The sequence below is a fragment of the Petaurus breviceps genome, unplaced genomic scaffold (genome assembly GCF_028583685.1).
Source record: "Petaurus breviceps papuanus isolate PSGF00001 unplaced genomic scaffold, PetGlider_PUasm1.0 64, whole genome shotgun sequence".
NCBI lineage: Eukaryota > Metazoa > Chordata > Mammalia > Diprotodontia > Petauridae > Petaurus > Petaurus breviceps.
Genome location: NW_027186428.1, coordinates 6,143,836 through 6,164,417, shown reverse-complemented (window position 1 = coordinate 6,164,417; position 20,582 = coordinate 6,143,836). Strand labels below are relative to the sequence as shown.

Here is a 20,582-nt window from a genome sequence, read left to right as displayed (position 1 = left end):
AATCGAGAGGAGGTCTGAGGGTAGAAAAGAAGGGAAATTCCAAGCAGGATTGAGTTCAGGTAAGACAATGACAACCAGTTCCTTCCCCAGGCTGAAGTTTCCACCACAGTCTGCTCATTGCCTCAGTTAAAGGGATTATTACACACTGCCACTACAGTTGTCTGCTTTGGTATCCAGGCCTTTATGGTCTAAGACTGCATAAAAATAATGCCATGTGCCACAGGAAACCAAGCAGATGCTCTAATGACAGACTGAACCTTCTCTGTTCCAACTCCACTTTGCATGGGACTTTCTTGTGGTTTGTGTCTAGGGAAGAATAGGAAGAGGAGAATCTTGAGTTTTAGCAGTAGAGTTGCTGAGGGCTATGAATCTGAGGAAAATGCAAAGGCTGGACAAGAAAACTAAAAGCCATTTTGTAACCCGCCTTCCCATTAGAATGTAAACTCCTTGAGGGCAGCATTTGGACCCTCAACATCTCACATTTAGCAAACTTCTAGGCACTCAGTAAATGTATGCTGAATTGAATGCGCTGAATTAAATTTGCTGAATTGATCAAGACTGGACAGTAGCAGCATTTCTGTTCCCCAGATGGAAACTGCCAGAGTCTCCCCAAAAATCTGACCCCCTAATCTGGGTCTGATAATTCCTCTAGGCCTAGGCTCCACTTGGCCCTAGCATGAAGTCAAAGGGTTGAGGCAGCATGATGTTGGGGAAACAGTTGAATTTAGAGACAGAGGGTATAGATTCAAATCCCAAGAAGATAACTTTCCAATTATGCAGCTTTGGCTAACTCTCTTCACTCTCTTAGCCTCAGTTGTTCATCTGTAAAATGGCCATAATAATTCAATACTTACCTTGCAAGGTTATTGTGGGGAAAGGGCTTTACAAACATCAAACCACTAGAGAAATATCAGTTATTACTGTTCTTATCTGACTCTCCAGTCAAATAGGGACTTACCAGTCTCAGAGTCCAAGGCAGAGGGGGGATTTGACTCAGAGAGCAAAGTCCCCGGTCCTGGATCCAAGTAGCTATCAGCCAGACTGGCCCAACGGGATACCCATTTCTGACTTCCTGGAGAGCCTGATACTGGAAGGACCTACAAAGACAAATGCCCATTTGTGAGCCAAGGTGACCGTTGGTATCACTGTGAATGAAGACCCCTGAGGGGCAGGGGCATTGGTCAGCTCATTGTATCCAGTCATTTGGGCAAAGCAGTATTTGAAACCCATATACCCATATGCCCCTAAACGTGGTAATCTCCTGGCTCCCAGTGTTTCTGCCTCTCTCTAAAATCCCCACCTGGGATCATTTCCCACCCACCCCCTGCTCTGATGTATTCTGACTCAGAAAGAACAATGGGTCTAGAGTCAGGGGACTTACTTTTACCTCCATGAACCTCAATTTGCTCATCTGTAAAATGGATCTCGAGCTGGAAGGGAATTTTGTGTCTCTCAGCCCAACTGATGAGGTACAGGCTCTGGGAATCCCCCCTTGAACTCTGATTAAATCATCTCATTTGATGAGGCATTTGCATGAGGCAATAAGCCTTACATTGTGGCTGAGCCCAAACCTCTGTTACTAGACTTCCCACCCTTGAGCCTATCAAAATATCAATCCACCCTTGAACTGGCCTAGCCTACCATTGTCTATGGTCTCCAGGTAGCCTCCAGCAACTTCCCAACCTTAATCACTCACTGACCTCATTAACTCCTCCTGAAGACCCTCCCCAAACTCCTCCTCTAGACCACCCCTAGATTCCTCCCACAATCTTCTGTATATAAGACCTCATTTTGTCTCCATGTTGGTGAGAGCTCCATAGAATGACCAAGCACAAACTTACTCTGTGTCTAACGCAAGTGAACTTTTAATAAACTTTACTTTTCTTTGGCTGAAAGAAGACTTGAGTCGAATTCATTCAGCAGGACCTGGCGTGTTGGTATTTTGGTGTCTCCAGAGCAACCCTAACCCTCTTTATGGGTAACCTCTTCACAACTCCCTTATTTTGTAGCTCACAAAGTCAAAAGTACAAAGCAAGAAGGGACCTTATAGACCATCTACTCAACCATCTCATTTCACACATGCAGAGACCGAGGCTTGGAGAAGGAGAGCACAGGTAGTAAGCAGCAATGCTGGAAGGTACTAACTTGTGCACTACCTGACACATCACAGGGAAATGGTGAGGAAAGGGCTTCATGAACCTTAAATGTTACAGAATCACCATTATTATTATTAATAACAACAGTATTATTGAAAAGCAGTATAACCCGCTAGATAGAAAAATTATGTTGGAGCCAGGAAAACCTGAGTTTAAACCTTACCTGTGTGACTTTGGGTGCCTAGGAAATTAGCCTACCTTGGATGGAGAAGCAGGGGAAGAAAATATGTTTGGGAGAAGGGAAGGAAAATGTTGGAGAGTTGGAGGTAGGGCTGAATTGTGGAGGGCCTTGAATACCAAGCTGAAGAGTTTGGACTTTATTCTGTAGGTAATAAGAAAATGGAATACTTCAGGCTATCAACAATTCTTTGCACAGAAGGTACCAATTTGCATTGGTAAAGGGAGTCCCCACTCATCTGGGAAGTTCCTATTCCAGTGAAACCAAAGGTTTAGGCCCTATTGCTAATAGCCTTAAAATTACTATCATTATTTCATTTCCTCCACTCAAGTCCCACTCCGATGACTCATTTTGTCTTGGAAGTGATCCTGGAATTTTAGAATGTCATGCAAATGGAACACGAGTTCAGCAAGCCCAAACCTCTTCAGCTTTGCCCTTTGACATCTAGCAGTACATGACAAGTAATAGGCTTGTTTTACAAGAATCAGTCCAGTCTCTCTAAGCTCAGACTCATCAACAATTTGGCCACAGAGAAATCAATTTTTTGACCCCTCACTCACTCATTCATTCATTTGAGGCTACCTACTGAGGAACAGAGGGGCTGAGATCTACATTGTTCAATTCTAGAAACATTTATTAAGAACCTACAAAGTGCAAGACTTCGGCAGCTAGGGGGCTCAGCAGATAGAGCTATGAGCTTGGAGACAGAAAGACCTGAGTTCAAATCCAGCCTCAGAAACTTCCTAGCTGTGTGCCCTTGCTCTGTATGCCACTGCAGAAGGAATTAGCAAACCACTCCAGTATCTTTGCTACAAAAACCCCTTGGACCTCTGTCCACGGAGTCAGTCAAGAAGAGGCAGATGTGACTGAAACGACTGAACAAGTATAAGGCATTGTACTGGGCACTGGGGATACAAAGACAAAAGAGAAATTCATCCCTGCCCTCTATAAGCTTAGCTTCAATGGGACCATGGGGATGGGGTGGGTGTAGGGTGCAGAAAAGTGCCCACAAAGATAAAATCACAATCTAAAACATATTAAGTCATACTATTATTGTGTATAATGGAAAGAGCACTGAATGTGGACTCAGAGGATCTGAGTTCAAATCTCAGATTTGTTACTTTCTACCACTTGTGTGACCCCTGGACAATTTGTTTCCTTTCTCTGGGCTTCATTTATTTTAATCTCAAAAATGAGGTAACTGGGTAAGATGATCAGTTAAGTGTCTTCTACTTCAAAATCCTACAACTGCATGTGATTTGGCTGTTGATCTAGTTCTAATCCTAGCCAGACTGGAGATCTTTCCTATCATGCTCCTGTTTCCTGCCTATAGTGCCCTGTTCCTCTAGGGACTGGGATCCTGCTTTGCCAGTTGGGAAAGGGGAGAGTACGCGTGTGAGGGGTTGGGGGGGAGAGACAGAGAGACAGAGACAGAGAGACAGAGAGGAGCACACATGCACCCAGCCCTGTCCTCTTCCCGCTCTGACCACTGCACCTGGGTCTCGCCTGGGGGAGACAGGCCCGAGGTCCTAGAGGCAAACTCTTGCAGCATAGCCAGTCGCTGAGCCACCCCTGCCTCTGCCACGGGGGGTGGGGAAGAGCCTCCTTCATGCTTCTCTCCACGGATGACTGGGCGGAAGGTAGCTGAGGTCATCTTGGAAAACTCAGGGGACTCAAACACCCCAAAAACCTGGAAGGGGGACAGAAAGAAACAGACTTGGTTTAAGGGGGATTCCCTGTTCATCTCACATCTCACACTGGAGCAATTGCTGACAATGACAAGGACCATTTATTGCTATCTCACACACCCCAAAACCCTCTTCTAGTGACAAATCCACCACCCTCATAAGGGAAGGGACTCGCCCAAGTTCACACAACTGGTAAGTGGTAACCTTGAGGATTCTTACTCCCGGTCCATGCTCCTTCCATCACAGACGCCACCTTGCTTTCCTCTGGCCCCTACCTGGTCAATCATTTTCCGTGCCTCCTCGACTTCCTTGTCCTGTGTCTCTGTCTCTATGGTGTAGGTGCCAGCATCACTCAAACTGTCATCCTCCTCCTGCTTCCGGGACTTGGTCAGCTGGGAGTCAGCAGACACTGGGGCTGGGGAGGATGAGGGGACTGGGGGAGCCGTTGAGATGACCACACGGGGAGCCAGGGGGGCAGGCAAGCCTGGTGGCTGTTTTTCTGGGCCCGGCCTCCCTGTTGTTGTAGTCTCCCGCAGGTACTCAGCAGCAAACTCCTGAGCCATCCGAGACTTGCGCCCCACACTGCCATAGAGTCGGTGTGTTGGGCGGGCAGCTGGGGAGGGCGAACCTGTTCGATCCTCCGTCTTCTCTCTCTTGAGTGAACTAGCCCTCTGGGGGCCTGAAGTACTTCCAGATGCTCGGCCTGGGGCAGGACCTGGGACAGCAGCCATTCCCCCACAGACACCAGTGGGCCCTGGCACTCTGCGCTTGTCTGCTTTGGGGTCAGCTGGCACATGGGTGAAGGACTGGGAACGCTTTTTACGGGGTGTATCCTCATCAAAAAATTCAATGACAAAGGCCTGCTGATTGTGCAGCATTTCCTGGGGGTCCCGCTTGATCTGCCGCTGCAGTCGGACCTGCTCCCCTGGGGGGGGCTCTGCCACTGGCACTGGGGAAGCCTCTTTTTCTGCCTTTAGAGAAGATGCTGTTGCTGGATCCTCTGTGTCACTCTGTGTACCATCCTCATGCCGGTGGCCTAAGAGTCAGGGAAGCAGGCAGTGAGAACAGTCCCACTATATAAAAGCCTCACCCAATCAGAAGCTGACTCATAAGATCAATCAATCAATCAACAAGTTAGTCATTAAGAACTTACTGATTGCGTACCATGTGCCAGGCACTGTGCTAAGCAATGGATCACAAAATTCAGAGCCAGAAGATAACTTGGATGATTTAGTCCAAGTTCCTCATTTTACAGAAAGAAAAACTGAGGACCTGGAATACTGACTAAGGCTATACAGGGAGTTAGCAGCTGAGCTGGGGTTTAATCCCAAGTCCTGGGATCTGACTTCAAACCCAAAGCAATTCTATTGCCTCCCATGGCTTCTGGGCATCACTGGCATTTCTTCTGTCCCCAGCCCTGGAGTCACCCTCATCTACCTCTTCTACCTAAAATATCCCAGCTTAATTTTTTTTCTTTTTTCTAATTAAGGGGGCTATCCCTTCACTTAATTCTTAAAGAAACCTATTCCCTGAATAGGCGTGACCCCACTCTGAGGACATGAAAAGGCTTTAGCCTAAAAGGGCCTGGGTCTCCCATTGCATCCTAGGCCATCTCCAGTCCTCCTGATAAATATCTGGTCACGGGACCCAGATGGCTCTGGGGGAGAAAGTGAGGCTGGTGACCTTGCACAGCCCTCCCTCACTCAGATCAAAGTCAACTACAAGTCATGTCATCATTTCCCTGATGCCATGGTCCTCTTCAAAAACAAAGGACAAATACAACAACCTTGTATGGATTATTCCAGTTGATCTGGGGACAGATTTGGGTATTTGTTATTATATTTCTTTAGTTTTTCTTGCCTACTTCTGCTACCTAAAACTCCCCAAAGGTCTGATTTCTACCCAATCTGTGAGCCCCAGAATAAGGGCCCAACATTCTTTATTTCCCCTTTTTGTCTTCTCTATTGGAGAAGACAGAGAGTGGAAAAGCTTTGTCCCTAATAGAGTATAGGACCCTGCAGCTGGGGAGCAGTAATGACTGGTAAAAATGAAACCAAAGGTACTCACCTAAAGACTGCACAAGTTCAATGGAACAAAATCTTAGGACACTGGTGGGATTATATTTGTTGTTTCATGTATGGCACTGTCCTGGCCCTCCAGGACTTTTATCTTTACAAATCCTTCCCACCTCCACTCTCCTCACTTTCCCCGTGGCCCTTCATGCCCATTCTATCCTTCATTCTGTTACCTGACTAATCTTCTTAATTAAGGATGCATCATGGTGCAAGAGAAAATATTGAATCTAAAGTCAGAGGGACTGGGTTAAACCATGACTCTGATACATGTTACCTGTAACACTGGCCAGTCATCTGACCCCCAAAGCCTTTATTTTTTTAGTCTGTAAAATTAGAGGGTTGGCTTAGATGGCTGTTGGGGTCCCTTCCAGCTCTGGGTTTATAATCCTATGGTCCCTACTCCTCTGTACAGAAATATTTAATAGCTACTAAAGTAAAATCAAATTTTTACATCTGGCATTCAAGACCCTCCCCAGGCTGGTACCTCTCTGTCTTTCCAGCCTTATTTCCTACCATTCTGTACTACAGACACACTAGAAATCTCATTGTCCCCAAGTCCCCTCTTTGGCTTTCTGAGTCTGTTGTCTTTATTCATGTTGTTCTCAATGCTTCAAATGTCCTTTCTCCTCCTCTTCACCATTTGAATTCTTAGGTACCTTTTTAGAGCCCAAAACATATGCCATCTCCTCCAGTAAGTCTTTGCTAATCCCACTCTTGCTGCCCACCACCACCCTAAAGCTCATCATGTTTTGTATTTTAATTATCTATCTTGTTTCTCATTCTCCTACTAAACTGTGAGCTCCATGCAGGAGAACCTGCATTTTATCTAAATGTTTTTGTTTTCCCCATCACCTAGCACAGGCCTTTTCACGTGGTAGGTACTTAAGAAATGTTTGTTAAATTTGAATTTTTTTTTTTCTGGAATAAAGCCCTCAGCATTCCAGTGAGAGTAGAGAAAAGAAGAATTCACACATACTCAGGCACTCATACACACACATCACCACAGAGTCTCACCACATATCCTATCTTAGAAAAATGTTGGTGGAGATTAGATAACTATATATTGCTACAGGCAATGCTGGAAAACAATATTTTAGATCTGTCTGATAAGTAAATGGGATTACTTGGCAGGTAGTAATGTTCCTGTCCCTGAATGTCTTCAAGTACACAATGAATAACTATTTTTTAGGGATGTCAGAGAGAAGATCCTGCACAGGAATGGGTTAGACTAAAGATTTCTGGGGTCCTTTCCAGCTCTGAGATTCCGTGTTCAATCAATCTAGACAGAACATTATTAATGTGGTGGGTTTATAGTGTCAATGATGAAATGGCCCTGATGTAGGTGGAAAGATCAAAAGAGCACCAGCTTTGAATAAAAAGAGAAAGCAGAAGTTGGTGGCACTGGGAAGGACCCTCTCTCTCTCTCTCAAGGGGTCTTGGGGCAGCTAGACCAGCTAAATGGAAAGGGAGGCTATTGAATGGAAGCATAATCTTACTGGTCAAAGAACAGATCATGAATCTTAGGATTCATTAGGACAAGATTCCTATGTTCCCTGTCCTGGCAATTTCATGCTCTGTAAGACTACATTTTATTATCCTTTCTTCAAATTCCAGTAAAACTCTTTTGAGAAAAACGTTGCTGAATTTATTATAATGAAAACAGGGATAAATATAAAGTTCTACACCCAGGCTCAAAAAACCATCTGTACAAGTATAGGATGGAAAAAAATAAATGAATTAAGAAAATAAAAAATAAATTTAAAAAAAATTTTAAGTGTAGAATGGAGGAAGTGACAAGATGAAAGTTCAAATGGAAAAGATCTAAAGATTTTGGTGAATTGCAGTTCAACATCAGTCAGGAGTATGATGCCACCAAAATGCCACTTTCTCCTCCTTTGTGAATCCCACCTTGGCTGCTCACCACTGCTCCAAAAAGTCTATGAAATCTCAGGCTGCACACAGAGAAGAAAAGCAGCATGCCCTGCTTGGTTAGACCACATATGGAGTGATGTATTCAATTCTGAAGGTCCCATTTCAGGAAGGATATTGAGAAGCTCAATGGTGTCCAAAGAAGGGTGACTAGGTTGGGAAAGACATTTTTTTAGGGTCAAGAAGACTTAGAAAGGACATTATAGTTGCCTTCAAGTCCCTGAATGGCTATTATTGGACAAAGATTGGATAAAATTGTTTCTGCTTGGTCTGAGAGGGCACGACCAGAAGCACTGAGGAGGAGCTGCAGAGATGGTTTCAGCTCTACTTAAGGGAAATAGCCTACCTATTAGAGCTAGTCAAAAGTATACTGTCTTACCTCAAGGAACAGTGAGCTTCCCATTACTGGAGGGCTCAGGGTTGGCTGACCTCCTCTCTGGACTTTTGAAGAGGGGATTTCTGCTCAAGTATGGTCTGAGATCCCTTCCAACTCTGATATTGAGATAAGATTCTCTGATAAGACAGAGGGGGAAGGGGGTATGACCCCAACAGTTCTGGGGTGTCAGCTGAGAAGAGTAGAGCATAAGGGAAAGACAAGCTGAGGATCCTGAGTAAGGGTCAGTGACACTCCTCCCCTGGTGTCACATGCAAACAGAGAATCACAGTCTCACACAGTCTTACATAGACACACAAATCTTCCCTTTCCCTTCCCCACTCAAAGTCACACTGCCTTGTTTATAAGTCCTACTCACCCTTCAGCGTCCGCACATGGACAGGCAGGTCACTCTTGGTGCTGTAGCCATCCTCCCCAGGTCCTGGCCTTCGTATCAGGCTAGGATCATTCTGTACCAACCAATGAGCTACCTTGCTCTGGGCAGACACCATGTCAGAAGGTGCCGGTTCCTTCACAAGAGGCCGCCGATGTCGCAGGGAGAACTTGGTGACATGATCCTTGATCTTGACCTTGCCAGGGCTACAGTCATCAAATTCAATGGTGAAGGAGGCATGGCTTTGCACCACTGGGGGTGCCCCACCTGCTCCTGGCTCCACGTCCTTCGTGGGGACTTCATGAACCTGTTCCTCCATGGACTTGGAGACAGGCTGAAACTCTTTTGTGGGGATCTCAAAATAGCTTGGCTCCCTCCGGAAGGAGAATGCTGATGATTCTTGGCCATCCCGGTAGCTTGGAATGTTCCCATTGACCTCCTCATGCTGGGGAATCTCCTTGGTCCTCTCTAGGAGAAAAAGAAAGAAAACTAGTCCTACTATTCACCAGGTGTCTGTAATAACAACAGTAATAATAAGGATAACAGAAAATTCCATGTTTACCCAGCATTAATGTTCACAACAGCCTTCTGAGGTAGGAACTTATTTCCATATTTTAAGAACCTGATTTTTACTCACTGAGGGTCAGAATCTACTGTGAAGTCCCAGTGAGGGATTATGTGTGAAGTGCTTTAGAAATTTTAAGGTCTAAAATGGAGAAGAAAAGCCAGTTGGTTTCCTGAGCTCTCCCCAGTTTCCCTCAGAAACAATGTTAAATCAAGCCTCTAAATGGATTCTGGAGTGACAGAACCTACAAAAAGAAGGAGCTAAACAATTTTACAGCTTGAAAAATTAGAAGGACTTCAAGAAAGGCCTGTCTCAGGTGGGTAAAAGGGGAGCACAGCCCAGTGCAGACGGCATCTGGCAAGGAAGCAGGAGGCTCTTAGCTAGAGCACAGATCAGCAACTGAGGCCCCTCAGTAGCAGCTCAGCAGGCCAGCCATGAGGCCTTTAGCCCCAGTGCAGAAGGGAAACTTCCACCCTGGGAACTTCTGGCACAACAGATGCTGGCAGGTCAGGCCACCCAGTGCAGTGGGCAAGTTACCAGAACCTGAGGCCCTGATGCATTAAGTCAAGAGACCAGGGCTCTGGCCCCCAAAACAAGAAGCTCAGGAAAATGCTCTCTATACCCCAGAAGCAGAGCTCCAAAATAGGCCAAAAAAAACCCTAAAAAATGGAAGAGTCCTGACCGTAGAAAGATACTATGGCAACAGGGAAGATCAAAACACAAACTAAGAAGAGGACAATAATGTCAAAATGCCTATGTGCCTACGCACCTACATTCTCCTCAGAGAGGAAGATGAATTGGTCTCAAGTTCAAAAAGACTTCTTGGAAGAGTGCAAAAAGGATTTTAAAAATCAGAGAGGTAGAAGAAATATTGGGAAAAATGAATTATGCAAAAATAGAATCAACAGCTTGGAAAAAGGACAAAAATTGACAAAAAAAAAAATTCCTTAAGAAATACAATTGGCTAAATGGGAAAAAAAAATCCACTGAAGAAAACAACTCCTTAAAAAGAAAAATTGGTCAAATGGAAAAGGAGAGACAAAAGCTAACTGAAGAAAATAATTCCTTAAAAATTAGAATTGGACAAGTGGAAGTTAATGTCTCTATGTGACATGAAGAATTAGTCAAACAAAATCACAAGAATGAAAAAAAATATAAGAAAATGTAAATTGCCTCAGTGGAAAAACAACTGACCTGGAAAACAGATCCAGGAGAAATCATTAAAAAAAATATTGGATTACTTGAAAGTCATAATCAAAAAAAAAGAGGCTGGACAGCATCTTTCAAGAAATTATCAAGGAAAACTGCCCTGATATCTTATAACCAGAGGGTAAAATAGTCATTGAAAGAATCCATTGATCACTTCCTGAAAGGCTGCTAAAATGAAAACTGCAACGAATTATAATGTTCCAAATTCCAGAATTATCAGGTCAAAGAGAAAGTACTGCTAGCAGTCAGAAAGAAACAATTCAAATATCAAGGAGCCACAGGCAGGATTACACATTAGCAACTTCTACATTAAAGGATTAGAGGGCTTGAAATATGATATTCCAGAAGGCAAAGGAGCTTGGTTTACAACCAAGACTCAATTACCCAATAAAACTGAGCATACTCTTTCAGGGGAAAGATGGATATTCAATGAAATAGAGGACTTTTGGGGAGGCTAGGTGGCGCAGTAAGAGTGCTGGCCCTGGAGTCGGGAGGACCTGGGATCGGTTCCGGCCTCAGATACTTAACACCCACACACACACACACACACACACACACACACACACACACACACACACACACACACACACACAAACTGGCTGTTTAACCTTGGGCAAGTTACTTAACCTCAAATACTTAAAAAAAAATTTTTTTTAAATAAAGAAATAGGGAACTTTCAGACTTTCCTGATGAAAAGACCAGAGTTGAACAGAAAATTCAATCTTTAAATATAAGACTCAAGAGAAGCATAAAAAGGTAAACAGGAAAGAAAACAAAAACATGTTATTCAATAAGGTTAAAATGTCTATACCCCTATATAGGAAGATGATACTTGTAATTCTAGAGAACTGTTTCTCTATCAGGGCAGTTGGAAGGAGTATACATAGACAGAGAGTATGGGTCTAAGTCGACTTTGATGTGATGATATAAAAAAATTAAGGGGTGAAAAAATTACTGGGAGAAGAGGAAAGGGGGACAAAGAATAGGATAAATTATATCATTTGAAGAGGCACAAAAGCCCTATTAGAGTAGAGGGAAATAAGAGAAGAGGGAGGAAGTGAGCCTTGTTTGAACCTTGGGATTTGGCTCAAAGAGGGAATAATATACACTCAGTAGGATATAGAAATTTATCTTACCCTGTAGGGGAAGTAGGAGGGGAAAGAGGAAAGAAAAGGGAGGGAGCATGATAGAAGGAGGGGAAATTGAGGGAGGCAGTGGTCAGAAGCAAAACACTGGTGAGGAGGGACAAGGTGAAAGGAGAGAGAACAGTAAAAAAACAAGATGGAGGGAAATACACAGTCAGTAATCATAACTGTGAATAGATGTGAATGGGATAAACTCTTCCATAAAATGGAAGTGAATAGCAGAGTGGATTAAAAACCAGAATCCTACACTGTTTTTTACAAGAAACACATCTGTAGGAGAGTGATATATACAGAGCAAAGATAAAAGGCTGGAGCAAAATATTTTATGCTTCAGCTGAAGTAAAATAAAAAAAGGACTCGATCTCAGACAAAGCATAAGCAAAAATACATCTAACTATAAGAGATAAAGAAAGAAACTACATTTTTTTTTTAAAGCAATTGGGGTTAAGTAACTTGCTCAAGGTTACACGGCCAGTTATTTCTGGGTGTGGTGCTGAGTGTCTGAGCCTGGGATTCAATCTCCAGGTCATCCCAACACTGGAGCCGGTGCTCTTACTCACTGAGCCACCTAGCCACCCCTAAGCAATTGGGGTTAAGTAACTTGCTCAAGGTTACACAGCCAGGTGTTTCTGGGTGGGTGCTAAGTGTCTGAGCCCAGGATTCGATCTCCAGGTAGTCCTGACACTGGAGCTGGTGCTCTTACTCGCTGTGCTACCTGGCCGCCCCCAGGAAACTACATCTTGTTAAAAGGTACCATAGACAATGAAGTAATATCAATATTAAATATATATGCACCAAGTGATAAAACATCCAAATTCTTAAAGCAGAAATTGAGTTACAGGAAGAAATAGACAGCAAAACTATACTAGTGGGGGACCTCTCCTCCTTTTCTCAGAACCAGATAAATCTAACCAAAAAATAAATAAAAAAAGTTAAGGAGGTGAAAAGAATTTTAGCAAAGTTAGATATGCTAGACTTCTAGAGAAAACTGAATGGGGATAGAAAAGAATATACCTTTTTCTCAGTGGTACATGGCATCTACACAAAAATTGACCATATATTAAGGGCATAAAAACCTCACAATCACATGCAGAAGGGCAGAAAGATTAAATGCACCCTTTTCAGATCAAGATGCAATAAAAATATGCATAATAAAGAACCGTGAAAGATAGATTAAAAATTAATTGGAAATTAAATTGTCTAATCATAAAGAATGAGTGGGTCAAACAACAAATCATAGAAATAACCAATAATTTCATCAAAGATAATGACAGTAAGGAGACAATATACCAAAATTTATGAGATGCAGCTAAAGCAGTTCTTAGGAAAAATTTTATATCTCTAAATGTTTACATGAATAAAATAGAGAAAGAACAGATCAATGAACTGGGCATTTAACTAAAAAAAACTAGAAAAAGAACAAATTTAAAATCCCCAATTAAATACCAAATTAGAAATTCTGAAAATCAAAAGTAAGAAAACTATTGAATTAATAAATAAAACTAAGAGCTAAAAAAAAACCAATAAAATAGAAAAACTTTTGGTTAATTTGATTTAAAAAAAGAAGAAAACCAAATCACCAGTATCAAAAATGAAAAGAGTGAATTCACTACCAATGAAAAGGAAATTAAAGCAATAATTAGGAGCTATTTTGCCGAACTGTATGCCAATAAATCTGACAATCTAAGTGAAATGGATGAATATTTACAAAAATATATATGGCCCAGATTAAGAGAAGAAATAAAATTCTCTTTTTGTTGTTGCTGTTGTTGTTTAAATGGCATTTATTAAGTGCGTGATCAGGGCAACAAGAGCACATCAGATGGACTCTTTATTGGCTGCCCCGTTATTCTTTCAGTTACATGCTGGGATGTCTGTGATCTATGTCATCGGGGAGCTGCACATCCATGCTCTGTAGAAGGTTAGAAGCGGGTCCTGCCAGTCCAGCTTGGGAATGATAGGATTCTAAGATATTTGAGACCAAGTTCAGATCCACGTCTACAGGTTCCAGAACAGTACCATCTGCTGTCACTTTGTCATTAGAATGGCTACAAGAGTTTGAGACAGTTCCTTTGTCAAGTTGTCCATTTGTTTCCAGGTGGTGAAGCTCTTCCCGATGCTAGTGTGTGCTAGCTCCTGGTCCATCTGTGCCATTAATGATTTGATGCTCTCTAGCGTTTTTTTTCGTGGAGGCCTTTTCCTCAGGGCTCTGGGCAGCAAGGTCTACATCATCATTGTCTAGGCCTTCAGAGTCCTCCTCATCCAGATCATCACCATTTAAGTCATCAGAGTCTGACTCGCCAGAATCTGGCCCCAAAATCTTGTCAAAGTAATTGAGGAAAGAATCTGCATCAAAGGTGATAGGTGCCTCAGATGGCTCCCGAGGCAGTTCTGCTCCTTTGTGGTGAAGACTTTGGACACAAATGCCTTCACACTCTCTGTGACTTTGGTTAGATCATAGTTCAGCTCCTCTTCCCCTTTGGGAGTGGGAGTGAGACCGGGTTCATCTTTACCAGTTGCTTCCTGCAGAATCTGGTCCAGCTGATTCAGTGAGAGGTACAGCCAGTGATCATCATCTTCTAAGGGGAGATTAGCATCTTCTTTCTTAAGCTCCTCCAGATCAAAAGGCACTGTTTGTAATAAAGTTAAGATTTCTTCCCCTGGGCTTATGTCAAGAAAGTTTTCTGGCCCATTCACAGATTGCTGAAATTAGTTCTCTGCCAGTAGTAGTTTCTGCAGGTACTTAGCAGAGCCTTCCATCTCTCCCTCAAAATAGTTGTTCTGTTTCAGACTCTCAAGAAAGCCATTCCAAATAGAGTTGTTCATCATTAGAGGCTTCTTGAAGTCAGGAAGCAGACTGGCTTTAGCACACAAAATCTCAAAGCCATGAGCCAGTTTCATGCCCAATTCATGTGCTCAGTACTGGGGGTGGGACTGGGGAGGCAAACTATACCCACTTCAGCAGTCTGGCACAAACCTCTGTTGTACCAACTGTGCATACAAACACTTTGTGAATGTGAGCGAAGCCATTATATGTGTTTCTGGCAAGAACATTTTGAAAGTTCGGCAGGCTCAAAGGTCAATAGCATCCCGTAAGTAAAAGGCCTGGACAGCTGCAACTATCAGCTGAGGACATTGCTTCAAAATTGCCACAGCAGCAGCTGGGAGGAAGCAGTGAGCCTGATGAAGGGATGTTTGGATTTTTTCTGGGTACCCTTTGATCCTCCTGTTTACTGCTGCCTGGATGGATTCTGAGGCTACGATTTTTTCAGAGCGCCTGGTGATGACTGATAGTGCCTGATTGATTGTGGGAGGTGTGGCAGGTAACCAGGATATTTCCCCAGCTTTCTGTGGTTCTGGAATAATGCACAGCTCTCCACAGTGAAAAAACACTCTGTTGGTGCTACTATCAGGATCCAACCATTTGGGGAGAAATTCAGCAGCTTCTATTGGCAAGAATTCACCATCGTTATCTTCAATCCTTGCTACTAACTCTGGAAACCTCTTCGTAATCTGCTTTATTAGGTAAACAATAAACCACTCATCCTCAATGTTATTCCCAAATTTAGTTACACCAACAATATGAGCAGGAATGCTACCTTTAGCAGGTTTGTATCTGAGATTAAAAGGCTGATTTTGCCAGATATAAGAAACCAGCAGAGGTGTATACTGGGTTGTTATTGCAGCAATATACTTCTGAAGGACCTCTTTGTGTTTTTCTGGATCTCCTGGCTCTTCTGGCAACAAAAATAGAAGATATTCCACCATATCTTCTGCCACTGACAGCTTCAAGTTCCCCTCCATTCTTGTTCTTGGAAAACTGGCGTAGGCAGCCGCCGGCAGGCAAGGTGTCCGGGGCCCTCCAGCCCCACCAGCCCCACACTGCCCCCCAGGGCCCGCCAGGGAGGTAGAAATAAAATTCTTAATTCCATTTTAGAAAAAGAAATTGAACAAGCCATCAATGAAATCTCTAAGAAAAAAAATCTCGAGGGCCAGATGCCAAACATTTAAAGAACAATTAATTCCAACACTATATAAACTATTTGGAAAAATAGGTGAAGGAATCCTACCAAATTCTTTTTATGACACAACTATGGTACTGATACCTAAGCCAGGAAAAGCCAAAACAGAGAAAGAAAATTATAGAACAATTTCCCTAATGAATGTTGATGTAAAAATTTTAAATAAACTATTAGCAAAGAGATTACAGCAATTTATCACAAGGATATTAATGTAAGCTGAGATGTGTGGTCCAATTTCAGGAATTTGAAATAATGTACAATTTTTGTATCATGAGTCACCATTCTTATCTAGAAGAACAGCTCTAAGACATCCCACATCATCAACTTCAAATTCCTCTTCTTAGCATCCAAGGACATTTATAACCTGGCGTCCAGCCACCTACTCTCCAACATCAGCTCACTCGCCTTTTCTTCACAGGGCCTTTGCTCCAGTCAGACGGATCTCTTCACATGCCAGCCACGGTGTATGACTGACCACACCAATCTGGCCGTGTTATTTGTGAATGACTCTCTGACTTGGATTGGATTACTGTCCTACTTGACTAGTTGTATGACTGGGCAAATCACTTCAGTGTCTGCCTCAGTTTCCTCATCTGTAAAACGGGGATCATAAAAACACCTACCTCTTAGGGTTGTGAAGATCAAATGAGATAACATTTGTAAAGTACTTAGTATAATGCCTGGTATACAGTAGGTACTTAATAAGTGCTTTCTCCTTCTCTCCCTCACGGATTTTCCTTGTTTGAGCTCCTATAAACAAATTGTGCTAAGTTTAACTCAGGTCAGCACTGAACTGTTCCATATGGGTTGGTGTGGTTCCTCCCCATCCCAGACTATTAAAGGGTATAGGGCCTGGGGTTGTTCCTCTGTTGTTTCTTTATTTGAAACATTTGCTGTCTGTAAGCTTTATTTTGCTTCGTTGGGCACTTTTTGGGGGACAAATCTGGTATTTCACAGGGGCTGTTATAAGATTGGGAATACTCCCAGGCCAGGGCTGTGGTTTCTCCTCTTTTGCGTCTCTCAGTTCATAAGCTTGTTGAGGATAGGAAACTTGTTTCTTCTTCTCCCTACCCCAAACTTTTGAGATACCTGAGGTCAGGGGTCCTGCCTCCCCATACGACCAGAGTCAACCATAGAGTCAAGCGCCAATGGTGTCCTAACATCAGATCTGTGGACTTGGTCTAAGGCTGACCTCAGATGTGAGGACATTAAGCCATCCTGGACCCTTACCTGAATAATGGTCCTCCTGGTGCTGGCCCTCTGGTCTGTCCAACTTGTTGCTGCCATCATCCTCCCCCCACCATGAAGGCTGCCCATATAGTGGTGTGCGGTAGGTCAATGGCTCTGGAAAGAGAAAAGAAGAAATTTCTATTACCTCAATAACTGAGTTCCAAAAGCAAGGCCAGCAGCCTCTCCCATGTGGAAGGTGAAATTTCCTAGATATAGATCCAAAAGGGACTTCAGAAGTCATTTAGTTCAAACCACTCATTTTACAACTAAAGAAACTGGGACCCCAGAGAGGGGAGGAAACTTTCCTAAGGTTAAATAAGGAGTAACAGAGCCAGGAAATGAACCAATTCTCGTATCTTCCCTCTACACAACATAGTTGCTTGAGCCCTAAAACCCATAGGGATAAACCTGGGGCTCTGCAAATTCTACAAGGACTTCCCCAGTCCAAGGACAGTGATATTACCAACAGCAAGGTCTTAGCATTGATACCAATTAATTTTAAGACTATTAAAAGTTAGAGGGGTGGCTAGGTGGTGCAGTGAGTAAAGCACCAGCCCCGGAGTCAGGAGGACCCGAGTTCAGTTCCGGCCTCAGACACTTAACACCCCCCGCCCCACACACACACACACACAAAAAAAAACTAGCTGTGTAACCTTGGGCAAGTTACTTAACCCCAATTGCCCTCCAAAAAAGGAAAAAAAAAAAGTTAGAGCACTTGAAAGTTTACAAAGTACTTTGATCATAACAAACCTGTACATTAAGAAATTCAAGTATCATTTTCCCTATTTTATAGAGGCTCAAAGAAGCTAAAAGATTTCCCCAGGGACACACACCCAGTAAAGGGTCAAAGTCACTATCTACACTCAGGTCTTTCCTGACTACAAGTCTACAGCTCTTTTCCATGAGACCACAGTGCATTATATTTCATTACATTCTCATTCTGTGAACATTAATCAACCCCAGGAGACACATCATATTCTTTTAACCAGAATTCCAAATTATCCAGAGCACTCTCATTCCCCCAAAACCTGCCAGATAAATGAGATTCTTATCCCCTTCATGAAGCTCTCCCAAGTACTACAGTCCAACTTAGAACCATACATCTAAAGCAGGAAGAGACCATTAAAGTCAACTACATAGAACCTCTCATTTCACACAGATGAAGAATCTGTGTAATCTTGCCCAAGATTATACAGAGAATAAGCAGTAGTCTTAGGATTCAGACTTAGCACCTCTAACTCCAAGCTCAGCCCTCTTTCATCATCCCAATATTACACCTCTCCGAATGCAACCCCTGTCTAAAGATAGCACAGGGCCTAGCATACAGTAGGCACTTAATAAATACATATTTCCTTCCTTCTATAACCTTATTTTACATCTTCATGCACTTTTTGGAGCATCTCAACCTGTGATTTTGTTGGTATAAACACTCTTAGTGAGGATACTTTCTGCATTAAAGTAGATCAGCAAATATTCTCTGAGTTCTCTGCTCCTACAGAGTTGCCTGTGGCACTGAGACTTTAAGTGACTTTCCCAAGGTTCCATGACTGGTGTCAGAGAAGGGATTTGACGTCAAGTCTGACTGATTCCAAAGCTGGCTCTCTATCTTCTCATCTTGTGCTTGCTCACCCCCAGATTTCAGGAGGAGACAAACACTGAGAGGAAGAATGAGTGATTGGCCCCAACATGGCTACAAAGTTCTAAGAACCCACTTCAAACTCAGATTTTCTGATGCGGTGGTCTTCCCACTGCATTAATCTACCTCCTGCCACGTAGTGCATGCGCTCTTTAAATATCTGATCATGAAAAAGTTTATGGATATTGCAAGACACTTGTGGAAGTCAATGAACAGAGAGCATCCTACAAAGGAAAGTAGAAACATTTTAATGGCTAAAGGAGAAAAAGATGAAGGAAAGAAGGAAATGAATAAAGGAAAAAAAATAGGAAGGAAGAAAGGAAAAGAGGGAGTAAGAAAGAGAAAAGGAAGAGGAAAAGAAGAAAGGATGAAAGGGAAAGAGTAAAGAAAGAAGGAATGGAGGAAAGGAAGAAAGAAAGATGAAAAGACAAAAGAAGGAAAGGAAGAAGGACAGAAAGAGAGAAGAGACAGACAGTGAGAACAAGAGATCAAGAGAGAGAGCACAAAAGAGCTAAATAGAGAGACAGAGGGAGGGAGTGTCATTGTGCCATTTAAAAAAATATCTGACCAAAAGGAATCTGGAAGCAAGACAGCTTTGAAAACTACAAGTTTATATATTATATATTTTAAAACAAAAGTAAGCTGTAAATAACAGAGATAAGAAGTTTCATGCATACTCCTCTTTCCTTGTACTATGTATATAGAAATTCCCATTTTGTTTTATATTTGCTAAATTCAGAATATGTGTATTTTAATTTCAATAAATATATGCATCTGGTAACATCAGTTGAAACTCATTTTTTTGCCAACCGGTTTTATCACCCCAGATGATCTCTGAGAACAATGTTTACTTAAAATAAAAAATTAAATTGGTGATAAATAAACAAAATAAATGAATGGGCTACCAGCCAGATGTGCTTAGCCAAAAGATGATCTTATATTGTCCACTAGAGGGCACTGTGAGCCCATGTCTTAAGGTAACAAATCCATGTCCTGCCTTTCAACATCTGCCTCAAAACTCACCCTAGGGCTAGGAAGCAATTACAGGATTCATAAGACTTAACAGCTAGAAAGGCACCTTAGAGAAGACCTAGCCAAACGCACTCATTTCACAAATGAGGAAACAGAGATACAAAAAGTCACCTAAGTAATTAGTGGCACATTTGAGTAGATTCCTAATCTCTTCTTTCCAATCTACCATGACTTGCTTTCTTATCCTGTACCATCTGACAGATCCCTCCCAAAATCTCCACACTCCAACATGGAAATACTAGTTTATATGCTGTTTGTGAACACATGCAGACAGGCAGCCTCAAGTGCAGTAATAAGTAAACTGGACTTGGAAGCACAAGTCATGAATGCAAGTCTTGAGACCTTGGATAAGTTATTTCACCTGCCTCAGCTTTCCTTACATGTAAAATGGGGACAATATAATTTGCATTAACTCTCAAGTTTATTGTAAAAAAAAAGTTTGTAAGGCTTTAACACTACAAAAAAGAGAGCTATTCTCATTAACTGCGGCAGCTTTGTGGTATAGTAAATATATGTATATAAAATATGATATTATATGATTACAATATATGATATGAAATATAATATGATGTGATATAACATAATACTCTAGTACTAGATGTGGAAGAAGTAAGGAATGAGTTCAACATGGGATGGCTAGGTGGTGCAGTGACTAGAGCACCAGCCCTGGAGTCAGGAAGACCTGAGTCAAAATCCAGCCTCAGACACTTAACACAAAACTAGCTATGTGACCTTGCGCAAGTCACTTAACCCCAACTGTCCCCTCCAAAAAGACAAAAAAAGAAATGAGTTTAACAAACAACTCAGAATTTTTTTTTTGTCTTTTTGGAGGGGGGAAGGCAGAGCAATTAGGGTTAAGTGACTTGCCCAAGGTCACACAGCTAGTAAGTGTGTCAAGTGTCTGAGGCCGGATTTGAACTCAGGTCCTCCTGATTCCAGGGCCTGTGCTC

At 42.5% G+C, this 20,582-nt stretch overlaps 1 protein-coding gene and 1 pseudogene across 3 annotated transcripts in view; both read right to left on the bottom strand.

Moving 5' to 3' along the window:
* Positions 1-20,582, bottom strand: part of CEP170B (centrosomal protein 170B) — a 132,719-nt gene that overhangs the window by 45,818 nt on the left and 66,319 nt on the right. For all 3 annotated transcript variants that reach the window (XM_069103834.1, XM_069103836.1, XM_069103835.1), the window contains 5 exons: positions 16,965-17,078; positions 8,779-9,261; positions 4,298-5,058; positions 3,830-4,024; positions 959-1,097 (listed from right to left, as the gene is read on the bottom strand). In XM_069103834.1, the coding sequence (XP_068959935.1) occupies positions 959-1,097; positions 3,830-4,024; positions 4,298-5,058; positions 8,779-9,261; positions 16,965-17,078 (1,692 nt within the window). The remainder of the gene's footprint in view (positions 1-958; positions 1,098-3,829; positions 4,025-4,297; positions 5,059-8,778; positions 9,262-16,964; positions 17,079-20,582) is intronic.
* LOC138173758 (protein ecdysoneless homolog pseudogene) lies at positions 13,510-15,753 on the bottom strand (annotated as a pseudogene).